A 19,222-nucleotide genomic window follows, 5' to 3' on the forward strand; every position below is an offset into this window, starting at 1 on the left:
CTGCAATATTTCTTAGAGCAGCGAAAGACTACATTGACTCTTTCACTGTTGTGTAAAAATAACTGGTACTGGTTACGAATGCCTTTTGTTTGAGTGGCATTCTAGAAGTTGCTGGTATAGATGACACAACTTTATGGATGATCACCTTCTATCTTTTAAACAATGGCGACGTTTCTCTATAGGCTCCTGTAACGTTGCAATAGCTGAAATAAAGAAGCTGATCATCCAAGTTGTGTGATCTCGTTACAAATGACCCCCAGCACCCCCAAGCCTAGTTACCTTGGAATCAACAATTCATCAAGAAAACAGCCTCAACCATGACCATAAAGATCTATATGGTTAGTTCCTCACATCATTGTGTATTCCTGACCAGCCCCAAATATCAAATATACATGTGTATACTGGACACTCTAGTTGGTAGTTCAAATACCACCTGATGAAACATGGTGGTACTACACCGTCTAATCAAGCTGCGTATGAACTAGAGTCTGTGTTACTTTTAACGTCTATGATGGTTTAGACATGTGACATGTGGCCGATGAGATTTTAACTGATCTCGATGAAAATTCTCGATGTGGTCTGTTGTTCAGTGTGTACCCGAGTGGCACTTGTGTGCAGCGCAGCAAGTCATGGCTGATAATGTGTTGGGTCTTTAACACGGTATCTGGTTGACCTTGACTGGCAGGCTGACAGCATTATGTTGAAAGTTCATACACTGCTCTTGTTCAAAGGTGTCTTCTCACTTAGTGAGATTCTGTGAAAACGGGTCTCCCACGTGGCCACAGTGGGATTTGGCTGACACGTGTCAGTGTTTTGATAGCACTTCGTCCAGATAAGTCATAGTCTGTATCAACAAAATGATCAGTTAGTGAATGTTTTGAGTGCTTCCCCTTCTACCCATCAACAAAGTTGAAGACTTCTGGTTCTTCACACTTGAAGACAGACCCTCAGAGGTACCAGGTGTTGACAGGTGTTGAAGTTACTTGCAGAGTACTGGAAACTTTTCAGAATGAATGGCGGGCGACACTAGAAGATCCCAATAGTAAGTGTGACGAGGGCTGCAACAAACTTCGACTGTCTAAGCAGTTTGAACGTTCATGTAAGTGTAGAACTGTATGTACAGCGCTTCCTCATTCAGATGTTGCCTCTCTACGAGCTCAGACTTGGCGATATATAGTTCTTTACCTCTAGCTGAGGGAGTGTTTTAACTGTGAGAATTGTGTGTAAGCCTGCATAAAAAATAAATGTTACTCGTGCACATTTTTCCCAAAGTGACGAGGGCGACAGGACTTTAAAAAAAAATTGACGCGGGAGTGACACATTTTTTCTTCTCTCAGAAATACAGCTTGGGAAGCATAGCACGTTATAAGGAGTAGTAGATTCAGTCACACTCGTTCTTACAGACACGCACTCTTATAGTGGACGACTGGGTAATCGGGACGCGGCCAAGTCAAAACTATTTTTTTAATGGCAATAAAAATTGTTACGCGTACAAATAAAAGTGATATTTCACTTTTAAAAAAATTAGCCTAAGATGAATGTGACATATTACTGCATTGTCCCTGATCTTAGAGAAGTTCCTTTAGCTAACTCGGTCCAAATCTGCAAATGTATTTTAGACAGAAGGGGTATTTTATACAGCGCTATGTAAACCATGCTATTTATTTTATTGTATATACATATTGTTACTGTATTCTTTATGTGTCTCTCGTAACCCTTAAATGTGTGCCTCGGCAATACATTTATGGATGTTATTGTATTCTTATGTTTTGTACCGGGTGAGACCGAAATAAACTATCTGTGTCTCTGTGTTCCAAACCAAGATGTGGATTCTTGTATTGTAGTCCATGGTTCGATGCCTCTTTGAGGCGTGTTGTTCTCTACCAAGCTGTAGCTGGTAGACTTCCTTGTTGGACAGATGGATGATCTAATCTGCGCACGCTTGGATGGACTGCTGTTGTAGCCTCCACAATCGTTCTCGGTGCGTCACTTTCAATTCCACACGACAGTCGGGTATTTGCCTTTGATCAATGTCTTTGAAGTACTCTCGGAATTCCCCACATTTGAATACAGCTGGGGTCATTGATGCCACTAGTTTCAAATCCCATCAGAACATGTGACACTGGTAGAAAAGTCCGGTGAACATACGGAACCACTACTGTCATCATTGGTGGTAAAACGGTCTTGGGCAAATTTTGAATGTTCCATCCATTTGTAGAGTTGAGCTGACACACAGTATCTTGAGGATTTCTACAATTTCGAACACAACGGTGCAACAGGGGGCAAAATCGGTAGGCGAACAGAAGAGATTAACACGTACAATGCCATCAATGAATGAATTAACTGATTATAACCCGTTAGGTCCAGATTCATTGGGGCTCCTTTTCAATTTCAATGGAGCCACTGGTTTTGGAAAACGGAATTCGAACTCGCAATGATTTTTGCAAATTAGTGCACAAGGGAGACAACTCTGCACAGCCGTACGCCTGACATACCGTGATACACTGACGTGGTATATATGACATGTTCATGTTTCATCTTACAGAACATTAAAACAAATGAATACAAAGGTGAATCGGGTGATCCTCTGAAGGAGTGACAACACTACAGCCTTCTCTAATACCCATAATGTCATGAATGGCACGGTTGTGTCTTGTCAATCACACAAGTGTCAAAAGGGGCAAGTGAATGTATTGATAAAATTGCTTCCATGAGACTATGAAAAAAGGTCTGGTTTGTTGGCTTGAAGTGATTGAGTGAGTTTAGTACACTCCACTTTTAGCGATATTCCAGCAACATCAGGTAGGGGAGCACCAGAAATGGGCTTGCAGGGAATCCAACTGGAGTCTTCCGTGTGACAAGCAAAGGCTTTATCGACTAGGCTTCCCCATAAGCCTGTGTAAGCGTGGATATGCCCGAGGTTGTTACATACAGGCAGATTTCAAAGAATTTCACAAAGATTATATTGCATGATGTCCTATACACATTCTAGGTCGTACCACACTGGACATCTGAGTCCATCTCACGGGCATGGGGAAAGAGGTAAAAATAGCATCTTTAATACAAGTCTCGAACCACGACACCAGGTTGACAAAATTTCAGATGCAGTACATTCTTTGATATCTTTCTAAGTGCACACTTACGTATACATCAGACTGAACCCTACTCAAATCCAATCAAACATTGTTGGTTCCTATGATTACTGTACCCAATTCGTCCTTGTGAAATAGCGGTTAAACAGAATGTTTTGTTCAATATCCCATAGATGACATGAACATGTTTTTATGAGCTGAGCAATTGATGCAAGAAATGAGACAGGATTCCATAACCTTTAAAAATAACAATATTTATTATGACTTCTGTATCCAGGGAGGCATGTCTTTAACATTTACAGCACTAACAAGACCCACAAGGCATTCATAAGGCACCACTTGCTCCTCTGTAACCTGTGTAACCTGTTGGGCTTAATCATTCACACAAGGTAAATACTGAGAAGGAAAACAGAAAGATCATGTCGACATAGTGCTGATGCCTTGGTGGCCTTTCTTATGTTATAATTGAAAACTGTCATTGGTGTGTGTGCATGTGCCTGCCAAAGTGATAAACGTTTCCCATTTTGCTTAAACCCTTACGCTAACTTTCTAACTACGCTAACTTCTGGGCAATGTGGTGATTCAAATCTGTTACAGGTAAATGCTACATAGGAAAACACCTTGGACCTCATTTGTGTATTTGAAGGAATTACCTCATCTGTAAACGGAATGCGCTTTGATGGGCATAGCTTAACTTTTCAGGCACAATGGGAAGTTAGTGGAATAACATGTGATGAGTGCAGACAATCAGGTAGTGCAGACAATCAGGTAGTGCAGACAGTCAGAAAGTGCAGACAATCAGGAAGTGCAGACAATCAGAAAGTGCAGACAATCAGAAAGCGCAGACAATAAGGTAGTGCAGACAATCAGATAGTGCAGACAATCAGGTAGTGCAGACAATCAGATAGTGCAGACAATCAGAAAGCACAGACAATCAGAAAGCGCAGACAATCAGGTAGTGCAGACAATCAGGTAGTACAGACAATCAGGTAGTGCAGACAATCAGAAAGTGCACACAATCAGGAAGCTGGAATGTCCCAAACTAAAAGAAGTTGATATCCCAAAGAAATCTGTCAGTATTGCACTTGATAACTTAAAAAGTGTCACTCAAAGACACACACAATAATTATAAAAGGTTACAGCTATATCAAAGTATATTCAATCAACCAGGACTAAACAGTGTCTGTGTCACAAATATAGATGATTTTTCTAATAGAAAAGAACGGAAATATATTTTAAATGCTGGACCGCTTGCCTATCCTCCATGCTCCACGCACAAAATGCAAACATTATATAAACTAACTGTCTCCTACAGAAGGGTCTTGTTTCCAGTAACAGGTAGAGAAAAGCTACACATATTCCATTTCACAAGCAAAAAAGAGCAACCCCAAATTAATTTCAACAAACATTTTCTTTAAAAACCCAAAACGCTTCAATATATTAACAACTGTGTTTTCACACTGACAAAAGAAGAGAGCAAACTAGAATTATCTTCCCCTCATCATCAATTTAAGAGATGATACTGGCTCTGTGACACACTGCACACATATAACAGGGCAAGTATTTACACCATCAATACTCACCAAATATTGTATAATCAAACAGGAAAGTTTATATATAAGTAATAATATCAAATCTGTATGGTTTTTTTCTCACATCACCCTGAAGGCAGCCATGGTATCCGCAGTTATGATGTTCAGTGCATATGGCTCTGAGACTAGAGGACGATAACAGGAAATCTTGTTTCCAAAAATGCACAAGCAGGTAACATGTTATATTTGTGATTACACTTAGTAAAGTACTGATGCCAGTACTTTCATTGGGTCAAGTCCCATCCAGGATTCAAACCCACACCCCCCCGAGTCAGGCACCTAATTGCTAGCACACAAATTGAGCTACCTAACCTGTTCAGCCACCGTGACTTCCACAAGAATGAAAGTCGGACAACTAGTAGTCTAGACTGTGGATTATGTGTGTAAAAATGTTTAAAATTTTGCTTTCTTCCACATTGTTTTATTGAACAAGTTCACATCGCTTCTGATGAAGGTACCTAATAATCCAAAATCTTTATACAAACTCATAAACACAAAATCTGAAAGTGGTGATTTGGTAACATAAAAGTACCTTGTCTAAACCAAGATGTCTCCTTTTCTCTTTTTTGTGTCTAGTTTTCTAAAATTTAGATTTACTCATGTTACTTAAAAAAATATTTGGTATTTTTGATTATTTTGTTAATAAACATTCATCATGTTTTCCACTCGGGACAAACAAATCTGTTCTACAGTGGATGATGGGCCCATAATATGGAGACAGGAAAATAATAGGACTGTACACAAGTATGAATTTGTTCTTGTGCTATTTACAGTTTGAATAACGCCTGTGTGTTGTGCAACAAAAACATGCATATGCTTGTAGACTAGGATACCTGTGTTTTTCTATTCAATGGAATATAAGTATTCCATGATAGTTTAGGGTGGTTTCATGAACACAAATTATATAATCATTGTAATATATTGTGATTGTAAATTGGATGTCAACAATTTTTTAGCAAAGATGACCAAAAAACTGATACACATTGACCTGGTTAAATAATTGTTTATGAATGCATTGTATATTTATCGTTCACACTAAAAATATAAACTGAATAACATAAAATAAGTTGCATAATGAGATAAAATTGATACACATCTGTTATCTAAACACACTTACCTGGTTCCTGGTTGTTATTATTGTATATTTATAGTTTACACTGAAAATATAAACTGGATAATACAAAATTAGTTGTATGTTGAGTTACCATGGTGACCACTGCAAGCTGCTCTAAACTGGATAAAGTGATGAATATTGCACTTATTAAGGAATAATTGATGTACAGAGGTCCATAACCAGGTTGGAAAAAGAATAGAAAAAGGGCAACTGCTTACACCTTTTTTTCAAAAGCCATTGCCAATTTTTGTTCTTTTGTAAGACTTTGACAATTCAAACACAGGCCAATGACCGCCCTGCAAAAATCCCACCTCAGTTAGTAAATGTGACCAGGTACGCTGGATACGCTTGTGCATCATGGAATGTCACAAATATTTCTGGATTCTTGACATTGTCGACCAAACAGTCGAAGGTATCATGAGGAGTGCTGGGAACCCTTGGGGGAGGGTGCCTCATCCCTGACTTCCCTGTCGTGAACTCCCCCGTGAGCACCCGAGCCTGGTACATCCGCTTGTGTCCCTGCTGATCTTTCTTCGAGTAGTTGTCTTGGGCCGAGTAACTGGAGTTGAGAGCGAAGTATACACCCTCACCATACATCACTGCAGAAAGAACAAAGCAGACCGTAGCAAGGGCTTCATGTGTATAAGAATCCGAAAGACAAGTCTGACATCACATGTTAGTTCCATACAAGAGATATTTCAGGATTTGTGGATCCATTGCCAGCCTCACTGAAATAAATGGCCGACCTGTCACTGTAACTCAAAAATATACTTTATGACTGTTTTGGCAACATAGGATCTAGAAGTTGTGCAATGAATTATACATTAACACGACAAAGCTGACTTGATATGTTTTGATTAATATTCAAAATGGCATCCTAAATTGTATATGAAGGTCAAGTAAAAGCAAATGTCAAAACACATCAAAATGTAACAAATATTTATTTCATGATCTATTTAATGCTTATCAAATTTCAAAATGTTGAAATAAAGGCTGAAGAAGACAGATGACATTTGTAAATATGGATAACAAGGTAGCCATGCTTAAAATCAGGTCAAAGTGCTTAGAGTGAATTCCAATTAGGTGACTGCTTGCATTATTTCAGTGAGTGAGTGAGTGAGTTTTAGTTTAACGCCGCACTCAGCAATATTCCAGCTATATGGCGGCGGTCTGTAAATAATCGAGTCTGGACCAGACAATCCAGTGATCAACAACATGAGCATCGATCTGCGTAATTGGGAACCGATGACATGTGTCAACCAAGTCAGCGAGTCTGACCACCCGATCCCGTTAGTCGCCTCTTACGACAAGCTGAGTCGCCTGTTATGGCAAGCATGGGTTGCTGAAGGCCTATTCTACCCCGGGACCTTCACGGGTTGCATTATTTCAAAGCTTTTGATTTTCACTGTGGAGGAGAAAAATCAGTGCTGAGTAACTGGCATAAAAATACAGAAATATTTACAACTTGTGATGACTTGTCATGGCAGCTGAAAATTGGATGTTCGTAAGTTCCTTTTGAAGTTTTTTTGTCACAGGTCTTTTTGTTCATGGAGGAGAAGGCATAAATGTAGAATTTTTATGGCTATGTCAAAAATATGAATAAGTGAATTTTCAGTTAATGAAAACTAAAAAGACAACTGTGTGAACCATTTGTGGCTCCCGTGATAGTGTTGAGTGATTGGGTCATACTGATATTAGCATCGGTGTCAACATCACAGAATGGCTTGATCGTCATTGATCGTCACTGACAATGGCAGTCAAACTGACCAGGTGCCTAGACTTACCGTTCTTTTTGCAGAAATTGCGGTTGAATCCATGAATGTTGATGCTGATGGTGGCATCCTCACTGGTGCCATGCCACAATGTCCTTTCACTCTTCTGACCAGGTCTCCGTGCCTCCACGACCTGTTTCTGCAGCATGTACTGTTTGTGTAGCGCCTGGTTCTGGATTCGCTCAATCTGAAACACAACATAACCTGTTAAACTCATCTTCCACTTTGCTAAAATACCCTTTTCACATCTGCTGAAAAGATAACAAATCTAAAACAGTTTAGTTTAGGATTTGTTTATTTGAACGTTCTTAACCACAATACAAGGCAATGTTGTACCAGTCTGTGAAAATCTGGAGAATACAAGCCAGTTGGTTATATTCAGGGCAGAGCATTACACTGCCGAGGTATGATGAAGCTTGACTGTTATAATCAGAATAATTAGTGCGTTAACAAAGGCCTTTATTGTCATATACTTCCAATAAAAATTTTAGACTCCCCAAAAACATGTCACACACATGTGTGCATGTGAACGGCTGCCTTTTGAAGTAAAGTTTTGTAAAGAATTTGCCAATTTTCACTGATTATTATCATTTACTGGACTCATGACACTAATTTTTTCGTTACAATTTTTTTTTACAAAATATAACATCAGTTCATGTGTAAACAGTACCTTTAAACAGTATGGGATATTAAACAAAATCTAGTTTAGAATAGTTGACTGAAGTAAGTAACAATATTTACACAAGTGAGTCTAAATGTTTGATGGGCAGTATACATGACCTACAACTTCCAGACAAAAACTGGTAATCCAGTGATCAACTTCACATGTAGTCTCTCTCACAGTCCCTCAACCACATTATTTTCCCATCTTCCAAGCCCTCTCTGCAGTGCTAAGTTAAGCAAGTCTAGATTTCCTCAGGTTCTGTCTCCCTGGGGCTCCTTATCAATTAAAATGGGTTTGTTTGTTACTATCAGAATTATATATATTCAGAGACTAAGCCTTCGTCTACATCACATCTACACAGCTGGGATATGATAACACAGTCAACGAGTCTGACCACAGCGAACCTGGCCACTGCAATAATGATACTTGCCTTTTACAATACACAGGGATTCTTGAAGACCTGAATCTTCACGGGTAAGGGAAGGAAGTATACAGCCTGTATGAAGGTTGGTGGGTTGTCTTTAGTGATGAAAGCATCTGCTCTTTATGCTATAGGCCGACCCGGGAAGGTTCCGGGTAGAGCAGGCCTTCAGCAACCCATGCTTGCCTTAAAAGGCAACTATGCTTGTCGTAAGACTCGACTAGTGGGATCGGGTGGTCAGACTCACTGATTTGGCTGACACATGTCATCGGTTCCCAATTGTGCAGATCGATGCTCATGTTGTTGATCACTGGATTGTCTGGTCCAGACTTGATTATTTACAGACCGCTGCCATATGGCTGGAATATTGCTGAGTGCGGCGTAAAACTAAACTCACTCACTCATTCACTCATTCAATATTTGAAGTCTTTTATTGCAGTCCCTTGCCAAGATATGCTTCATAATTCACTTGCATTATTTTGTACTCACAGACACAATCGTATGCGACCCCATCGATTGACCGAAGTGAGTCGCCACATCGTCATATTCCTGGCTCCCTGGATTGACCGGGACCACTTCGCAGAAGCTGTCTGGTGCCATGGAAGTCCACTCAGGCGGGGGCAGCTGGTTATCTGAAGTCACACCTAACATGGGGCATTTCTTACATCATATCACAATATTTGTCTTTTTCAGAGGCTTCCAGATTTGACTTGTGTTCCATCGAGGCTGGACCAGACTGACTGATATGAGCATCAATCCTCACATGTGTAGCTACCAATTATCTTAAAAACCCTCGCTTACACATGATTGTTGCTAAAAAGGTTGGGCAAGCCCTACTATCTGAATATATAGCTTTGCAACCTATTGAGCATACACAAATAATTCTCTTGCTACAGGCCTGATCCTAGTCAACAGGTCACGATGTCCGCCATCCACAAAGTCACAAGTATGGCCACCAGAGTTTGCAAGGGACCAATTTCAAGTGAGTGAGGATGGAGGGATGGAGGGATGGAGGGACAAATTTTATTTTAATGAAATGCAATAATTAGACTTAACTTTCACAATGGCCAAAAACCTACACAGTACACCTGATATGACTGGATGGGTTTTCATTGAAAACCCACATGTTGAAAGGATTTTTTTTTCAAAATGAATAGTTCTCTCTCCATTGCATTTTGTCTCAGCATTTTATCTATACCATTAAAAATAAGTAGGGGATATTGGATTTACAATTACAAGATTTACAAGATTGATAAAGTGCAAATGATAAGGCCAAGGAGGAAACATGATGAAGAGAAAATGTGACAATTTATTCCATTCCTTTGGATATGTCTTATCTGTATGGATATGTATTATTGTTTCTCCTATGCACTGGCATTGGCGAGTGGTATGCTCAAATTGGAATATCCCCTACTTTTTGAATGTAACAAACCTGTAATTGAGGGTGTGGCTCTGACAGGCTGAGAAACAGCGCTGCTGGCTCTCTCCAGTGCCTGGAACATCGCAAGCACCATCTTACACATTATACACACATGCTGTCAAAGGCATCAGAACTCTTTTTTAAAGAATAAGCACCGACCATTTTTCAAGTGGGTATTTTATATATACTAAACCATGTTTATAACAAAACTGCTCATAAAACAAGAGTCATCAGAAGATGACATATCACCCCTGGCCCCCACACATGTGAAAGGACAAATCATCTGTAGGTTACTTGATACTTTTTCAGACTAAGTTTGAATTGTTTCCATGGAAATCATGAAAAACATAAATGCTATATATCTGTAAACAGCAAAAGGCACCACTTCAAGATCTGTTTCATATATCTACCAAGATCTGTTGAAAGATATCAAATGGTTTTCGAGTTGTGCTCGAAACGAAGCCCAACCCTCCCTTTTGAGACTAAGTCGGAATTGTTTCCATGGAAACCGGGAAAGATAGAAATGCCAAAACTTTGTAAAGAGCAAAAGGCACCACTTTGTAGTCTGCCTCACATATCCGCCAAGTTTTGTTGAAAGTTTTTGAGTTGTGCTCCAGAAACGAAGCCCATCCCTCCATTTTGAGATTAAGTCAGAATCACAAAAACCTGTAAATAGCAAAAGGCACCACTTTGGGGTCTGTCACACATATCTTCTAAGTTTTACTGACAGATATTAAGAAGTTTTTGAGTTCTTCTCCAGAAACGAAACACACCTTTCACTTTTGAGACTAAGACAAAAACATTTCCATGGAAACTGAGAAAAAAAATCATACAAACCTGTACATGGAAAAAGGCACCACTTCTGGTTCTGATTGATATATCTACCAAGTTTTGCAGAAAAATATTAACGTTTTTTTAGCTCTGCTCTGGAACGAAGCCCACCCCAGGGATGCCTTCTTTACAGTGGGTACCAATTGTATCTATTCTTCTTTGTAAATGATTGCCATATTTGGCCTGCGTAACAAATCATCAGAGGTAGTTGCCTTGCATTTTAGGTTGCTTAACAACAGCAGTGGGCAGTCATCATGTCACGTGGGTCTTTCAGCATTATACCCTCATATTCAACAAGCATACTAGTATTTGTGGCAAAAGTATTCGTCACTTCCGAGTTGATGTGTCAATTTGAATGATGGCTTCAATGAAAAGTGTTAACTACTACTTACACATCATCAGGTACTCATCTTTATCTTGGGTGGGGCAGTTAGTGTGATAGTTCCACCTAGTTGGCAATAGAATTGCTTTGATGTAATACACTATTTATAACACATCTGCTTCTAGTATTAAAAGATGTTAGTAATGCTAAAATAAATCTTCGTGTCACCTATGATCTTGTATTATATTTGTGATTTTAGTCGATCCCTTTCCTGATGTACTTCAAAACACATTTTGCAATTACAATACAGCGTATCCCACTTATAATCATAACTCAACATAGTGTAGCCCACCTGTAATTACAACCCAACATCGTGTAGCCCACCTGTAATCATAATTCAACATCGTGTAGCTCACCTTTAATTATAACTCAACATCATGCAACCCACCTTTAATTACAACTGAAACATTGTGTAGCCCACCTTTAATTACAACCCAACATCATGTAGCCCACCTGTAATCATAACTCAACATCATGTAGCCCACCTTTAATTACAACCCAACATCATGTAGCCCACCTGTAATCATAATTCAACATCGTGTAGCTCACCTTTAATTACAACCCAACATCGTGTAGCTCACCTGTAATCATAATTCAACATCGTGTAGCTCACCTTTAATTACAACCCAACATCGTGTAGCCCACCTGTAATCATAATTCAACATCGTGTAGCTCACCTTTAATTACAACCCAACATTGTGCAGCCCACCTGTAATCATAATTCAACATCGTGTAGCCCACCTTGAATTACAACCCAGCATCGTGTAGCCCACCTTTGATTATAACTCAACATCATGTAGCCCACCTGTGATTACAACCCAACATCGTGTAGCCCACCTGTAATCATAATTCAACATCGTGTAGCTCACCTTTAATTACAACCCAACATCGTGTAGCCCACCTGTAATCATAATTCAACATCGTGTAGCTCACCTTTAATTACAACCCAACATCGTGTAGCCCACCTGTAATCATAATTCAACATCGTGTAGCTCGCCTTTAATTACAACCCAGCATCGTGTAGCTCACCTTTGATTATAACTCAACATCATGTAGCCCACCTGTGATTACAACCCAACATCGTGTAGCTCACCTGTAATCATAATTCAACATCGTGTAGCTCACCTTTAATTACAACCCAACATCATGTAGCCCACCTGTAATCATAATTCAACATTGTGTAGCTCACCTTTAATTACAACCCAACATCGTGTAGCCCACCTGTAATCATAATTCAACATCGTGTAGCCCACCTTGAATTACAACCCAGCATCGTGTAGCCCACCTTTGATTATAACTCAACATCGTGTAGCCCACCTGTGATTACAACCCAACATCGTGTAGCCCACCTGTGATTACAACCCAACATCGTGTAGCCCACCTGTGATTACAACTCAACATCGTGTAGCCCACCTGTGATTACAACCCAACATCATGTAGCCCACCTGTGATTACAACCCAACATCGTGTAGCCCACCTGTGATTACAACTCAACATCGTGTAGCCCACCTGTGATTACAACCCAACATCATGTAGCCCACCTGTGATTACAACTCAACATCATGTAGCCCACCTGTGATTACAACCCAACATCGTGTAGCCCACCTGTGATTACAACTCAACATCGTGTAGCCCACCTGTGATTACAACCCAACATCGTGTAGCCCACCTGTGATTACAACCCAACATCGTGTAGCCCACCTGTGATTACAACTCAACATCGTGTAGCCCACCTGTGATTACAACTCAACATCGTGTAGCCCACCTGTGATTACAACTCAACATCGTGTAGCCCACCTGTGATTACAACCCAACATCGTGTAGCCCACCTGTGATTACAACTCAACATCGTGTAGCCCACCTGTGATTACAACTCAACATCGTGTAGTCCACCTGTGATTACAACCCAACATCGTGTAGCCCACCTGTGATTACAACTCAACATCGTGTAGCCCACCTGTGATTACAACCCAACATCGTGTAGCCCACCTGTGATTACAACCCAACATCGTGTAGCCCACCTGTGATTACAACTCAACATCGTGTAGCCCACCTGTGATTACAACCCAACATCGTGTAGCCACCTTTTATTATAACTCAACATAGTATAATGCCTTACCTGTATATTTTGCATATCTCTTGGATGGACAACAATCCTTGTTTCAGCCAATGAACATGCTGGGTTGCGGGTACCAAAGTTCCGTATAGTCTCAAAAACCCACTGTGTCACAGCTGCTGGGGGATATTTCAAACCTCCGGTGCCAAGGATCGGGATGGCAATACTTGAGTGAATTCCCTGACAGGCTGTCTTCAGACATAAGTGGATTACATTCCTGAATGCCTGAATCAGGGGAAAGATGAATTATAGTGTTGTTTTCAATCTTTCAACCTAATATCATAAGTATTACAGACTTCACCAGGTGTATTTCCCAACACAATTCATATTTCTTGCTTCACTTTTCTCTGCTCATTTACGAGCACTTCTTCTCTCACTCTGGTTGTAAATGGCTCACTCCCATTATGACTACTCCAGATTTACAAATATTGCCAATCAGCCTACAACCTGTATCCCTATAATATACAGTTCATTCTCACTGATCAGTGTAAGCAGCTATGGTGACGCTCTGCTTCTGGCTCATCAAAATGTAATTACCTTGTAACGTATAAACTTTTAGTGAGTGTGAGTGATGTTGGCTTTCTTTAATTTGCTCATAATAATCTATCTACTTTGTATAAAGTGCAATAATATGTATAATACTGCAAACAGCATATTTTATATATTTGCAAATTTGTGCCATGGTAAATTTCTGCAATTGTAAAATTTGCCACTTAATGTCTGAGTTTAGTTGTTTACACCCCTTGGCCATACATCATCTTCTACTAATGTCTGTATATTCAACAGCATCAACAGCTTTTGTATGTCTATGGCTCAGTCCACTGAAAAATGTAAATAGATATAAAACTTTAAGTAAAAGGGGGAACTCCCTGCTTAGACATTGGCTAAATAATGATATACACCCACAACATGTTCTGTCCAGTAAAAGAGAAGGTATCTACTTTAAGACAATATGTACAGGGACTGTTGTTTTCTAGAGATATCCTCACCTCTGCATTGACTACAAGTAGATAATAACCTCTGTTGCAGGAAAAATGGAATTTGAGAGCTGCAAAAGAATTCCATGTGCTTCACACATGGTGGTGACGTTGCAATGCTTGTATTGTGTAACCAAATGAGGCAATGATGTGCAGTTTTGAGAAACACACACTCAAACATCCTACCTTTTCAACTTCTGCATCATCAGGTTTCCAGGTGGTCAGGGTTATGTGAAAAATCTGCTTACAGGTCATCCTGCCTCCACTTGTCACGGCAACCTCTCCTGGTTTGATCCCGTTGGGATACTTTTGTTTGCACTCATCCTGGATTGTCTCCCCTGCTACCCTCAATATAGCCTTCGTCAGTGGGCCATTGGACAGGTTCAGCTGTGGAGTGCAGGAGTTCACAATCACATCTACCTGAAATTGGAGAACAAATATATGTGCATGTTCTTTATAAAAAGTATTGGTGTGAGTTATTTCCGTCTATTCCGTTATTTCCCTGTGATCGTTTCAAAAATGCCATATATATATATCACTGTCTCAGTGCACCATCAATGCAAGTAAATCTCATGGTTAAAATAAGCTGAAGGTTGAAATAGATTCCTGGTGCTTATCACCTTTCTTTTTTGTCAGAGGTACATTCATATTGTCATTTACATGTTGAGGTATGGAAGCAGCATACATGGCACATTGGTAGGTGAGTGAACGTGTTCGAATGCCACCATGAACAGCATTCTGGTTATAACACAACCTGTAAGCTGACTGGTGAACGGAAGCCTGAAGTCATGCAAACCTCTGAAATACTCATTCAGTCACTCAACCAGCCAGGGAGTGGTTCCCAACATGCTAATCCTATGTTCACTATCAGGATATTGGAGCAATTTTGCTAAAAGTCATCTCGCTCACTAACTCTTAGGTGAAAACAAGGTACTTGAAACAAACTGGACAGTAAAATGCACAGAAAGTTAAAAGTGGTCTTCAGACAACTGTGCTTATCAAAAGAAGAGATATAACAAACCAACTCATTGATGGATGTCATTGTATCCTAGTGCTTAGACTCTTTCTTATGAAGTCTGTCACTGGATTATCTGGTTCAAATGTAATATTTAAGTCATATTTACAGTATTCAGTCATATGGCACACATGAAAATTTTAGCACGTACACGAAGCAACACCATTTCTACTTCAACTGTACCTGTATATATCATATTGTCTAACCTTCCTGTGAAATACTTCAATTTTATTGGTCAATGACGCTTTAACAAGTTTCTGTGTCGCCCCTCCTAGAAGGATGACAACTCGGCAAAATATTACCTGCTGCCACGGTAACTACCAAACCCTCTGCTGAGAAGCTTTATCACTAACAATGGTATGACATCATGCAGTGTTTGAAAACCTTTCAATCAGTTTGTTTTTGAGATTGCTTTATACAGATTTATTTTACCAACTTTCACTGCTGTACTTAAACTATCTTATGCATTGACTTGTTTCCACACCTAATTAACCATTTTTACAGAAGTTTTAAGCTTCTCGGAATAGGTTTCCGTGATTTTATAATTCAAGTTGAGAGGCAGACGCCATTTTGTTTATATGTCATATAGTTGGCAATGATCTTTAACATAAAATAAAATGATATGTTGTACATTTAACAATGTGGTAACATAAACACGTTGTGTGCTTTTCCATCGGGCAATAAGGACTGATGTATACCCTTTTGTAGCAGTGGCGATAGGCCGGTAGGTGAGGGATGACATTATGCCAAAAAAGGTGCACATCACACTTTATTACCCTTGAGACAAGCATGTAACTTATCAGGTAACACAGACATGTCCATTTCAAGATACTGAGAATATGAATGACGAGAAGTCAACAAATGTGGTAATCATTTTTAAAATATGCTTGTGAGAAATATCTGCAAAATACCAAATAATTAACATGTGACAAGCAAGATGAGTTCACAGGACAAACCTTTTGATCAACAATGCTGCCTTTCACTAGAGTGATCTTCACAGATGAAACTTGCCCTGGGAAATAGACAAGTACAAACTGTATTCATAAATGTAGCACTATCACATTCTGTTTTCTTTCATGAAGATAAACACTGCATCCTTATACCTGCCTAAAGTTTCCTCCAACAAGGAAGATAAACACTGCTTCCCTTACACCTTCCTACAGTTTCCTCCAACATAGAAGATAAACACTGTTTCCCTTACACCTACCTACAGTTTCCTCCAACATAGAAGATAAACACTGTTTCCCTTAAACCTTCCTACAATATCTCCTCCAACATAGAAGATAAACACTGCTTCCCTTACACCTACCTACACCTTCCTCCAACACAGAAGATAAGCACTGCTTCCCTTAAACCTTCCTACAGTTTCCTCCAACATAGAAGATAAACACTGCTTCCCTTACACCTACCTACAGTTTCCTCCAACACAGAGGATAAACACTGCTTCCCTTAAACCTTCCTACAGTCTCCTCGAACATAGAAGATAAACACTGTTTCCCTTACACCTACCTACAGTTTTCTCAAACATAGAAGATAAACACTGTTTCCCTTACACCTACCTACAGTTTTCTCCAACATGGAAGATAAACGCTGCTTCCCTTACACCTACCTACAGTTTCCTGCAACAATGAAGATAACACTGCTTCCCTTACACCTACCTGCAGTTTCCTGCAACAATGAAGATAACACTGCTTCCCTTACACCTACCTGCAGTTCCCTGCAACAATGAAGATAACACTGCTTCCCTTACACCTACCTATGGTTTCCTCCAACAATGAAGAAAAACACTACTTCACTTACACTTACCAACCTACATTTTGCTACAGCAATGAAAATATACACTCCTTCATTCCTCCCACCTACGACATACATATTTTCTTGGAAACGGAACAAGAAATATACTGTGTCCCTCACATTTGCCTATTGTTGTGGCAACGCTACTATCCTGACACCTACCTACTGTCTTGGCTAGTGAAGGAGACATAGATGGTCTGGCTGACTTGGCATTTTTTTTTGCCAACTCATTTTCGAAAGCCTGGAAAATAGGACAAAACAAGATGTCTGATGGTAATAATATTATGGAATAATTTATATCAAAGGTTCAGGTTTCAACTTCAGATATGAAATCACTTTTGTGCTACTTTAACTTTTAATCATCAAAACTGAAATCCCCCCAAATGTAAGTAAGGACATGCATTCCACTGATTACACTCTACTGTCTTCAAAAAGTATTGATTCTAGAACTTTTGGGAGGTTGAGTCCCATTTGTGATTTGAAATCACACTGTCATAGTCTGGTTAGAGACCAATTTTACCTACTCTGCCTCTGTGACTTCCACAAATGGGATTTCCACTAAATGGAAAGCCACAGTGGAGCTCACACTGAAACTAAAACTGCCAATTTGTGATTAAATTTTGACTATTTTAACAAGATAATCTATTTTTATAGTTACCATTTTTGCAGTGATAAGCACTTTGCACCGCTATTCACTCACCAACTCAAAAACCAGTGTGGATGTCATCTTTGTACATACATACCATCACTGTACACAGGCCATTAACTTGCCTGTCAGTTGACCAAAATATTCTGGATGGCCGAAAGTAAAAAATACACAGTGTCTTTTAAAAGTAGTCAACCATACCACATGTTCTGTGTCTGAATCCTGATGAGACTTAAAGTATCACCATGAGTATGCTAGTGAACAAGTGTTTGATTTGACTGTTTCCAAGTTGATGGTGGTCTGTAAATATTTGTGTCTGGACCAGACAATCCAGTGGTTGGCAACATCATGCTCTTCAACTGGAATATGACCTGTGAAGGTCTGATGTCGAATAGGCCTTCAGCAAACGCATGCTTGCCACAAAAAGTGACTTATAATGCTTGTTGTAAGAGGCGACTAAACGGATCGGGTGGTTAAGCCCACTGACTTGGTTGATACATGTCATCAGTTCCCAATTACACCAATCGATACTCATGCTGTTGATCACTAGATTGTCTGGTCTAGACTTGATTATTTACAGAATGCCGGCATATAGCTGCAATATTGCTGAGTGTGGCATACAACAAAACTGACTCAGTCACTCAGCTGGAATACAATCACGTGCAGCAACCAAATCAGTAAGTCTTACCACCAAATCATTGTGCCCAGCTATTACAATCATGGGTTGCTGAAGACAATTTCTGACACAGATTATATAGACAGACTCATTGGTTCACTAATTGCTGGATTTTCTGGTCCTGACTCGGTTATTAACAGTCTGACGCCATATAACCAAAATACTGCTGCACTCCCTCACTCACTCAACTCATTCACTTATCTCACTCACTTACTCACAGATCACTAAGTGGACAATGTGTGATTGTACCTGCCTGACTCCAGGGGAACCAGCATGCATCACCAGGATGATCTTATTGAGTCTTTCGGACCTAAAGCTGTGGCAGACGCGGAACATCAGTTTGGCTACACGGGCTGGGTCATACTTCAGCGCCCCTGTTCCCAGGGCCGGAAAACTGAGACTGGTCAGTCCAGCATCGTCGGCCGTCTTCAGGCACTTCAATATTGTGGACTTTAGTAACTGGAACATGACCATGACATGAGACAGGTGTTCTGTGGTGCACACTGGGTGGTTGATAATGTACAGGGTGAGACTTAATAAGCCTGGGTTCCGTTTCACAAAACGATTGTAGCTTAAAGTCTACTTAAACATAGACTGACAACAGTCGTAGCACTACGATTGATTTGCAGAAAGGGGCCCTGGTCTTTGAGTTCACAATCATACATGATATATCTAATGGTATAATACTAATATGTATCCAATCTTTCCAT

At 39.9% G+C, this 19,222-nt stretch overlaps 1 protein-coding gene across 1 annotated transcript in view; it reads right to left on the reverse strand.

The window, feature by feature from the left end:
• Window positions 1-3,330: 3,330 nt before the first annotated feature.
• LOC137265678 (protein mono-ADP-ribosyltransferase PARP15-like) overlaps window positions 3,331-19,222 on the reverse strand; it is a 28,590-nt gene continuing 12,698 nt past the window's right edge. The window contains exons 8-16 of the mRNA XM_067801108.1: window positions 18,762-18,971; window positions 17,353-17,431; window positions 16,353-16,408; window positions 14,568-14,801; window positions 13,408-13,629; window positions 10,088-10,148; window positions 9,145-9,287; window positions 7,583-7,757; window positions 3,331-6,397 (exon numbers count right to left, since the gene is read on the reverse strand). Coding sequence (XP_067657209.1) covers window positions 6,111-6,397; window positions 7,583-7,757; window positions 9,145-9,287; window positions 10,088-10,148; window positions 13,408-13,629; window positions 14,568-14,801; window positions 16,353-16,408; window positions 17,353-17,431; window positions 18,762-18,971 — 1,467 coding nt within the window. The 3' untranslated portion in view covers window positions 3,331-6,110. The remainder of the gene's footprint in view (window positions 6,398-7,582; window positions 7,758-9,144; window positions 9,288-10,087; window positions 10,149-13,407; window positions 13,630-14,567; window positions 14,802-16,352; window positions 16,409-17,352; window positions 17,432-18,761; window positions 18,972-19,222) is intronic.

Source organism: Haliotis asinina, chromosome 15 (genome assembly GCF_037392515.1).
Source record: "Haliotis asinina isolate JCU_RB_2024 chromosome 15, JCU_Hal_asi_v2, whole genome shotgun sequence".
Taxonomy (NCBI): domain Eukaryota; kingdom Metazoa; phylum Mollusca; class Gastropoda; order Lepetellida; family Haliotidae; genus Haliotis; species Haliotis asinina.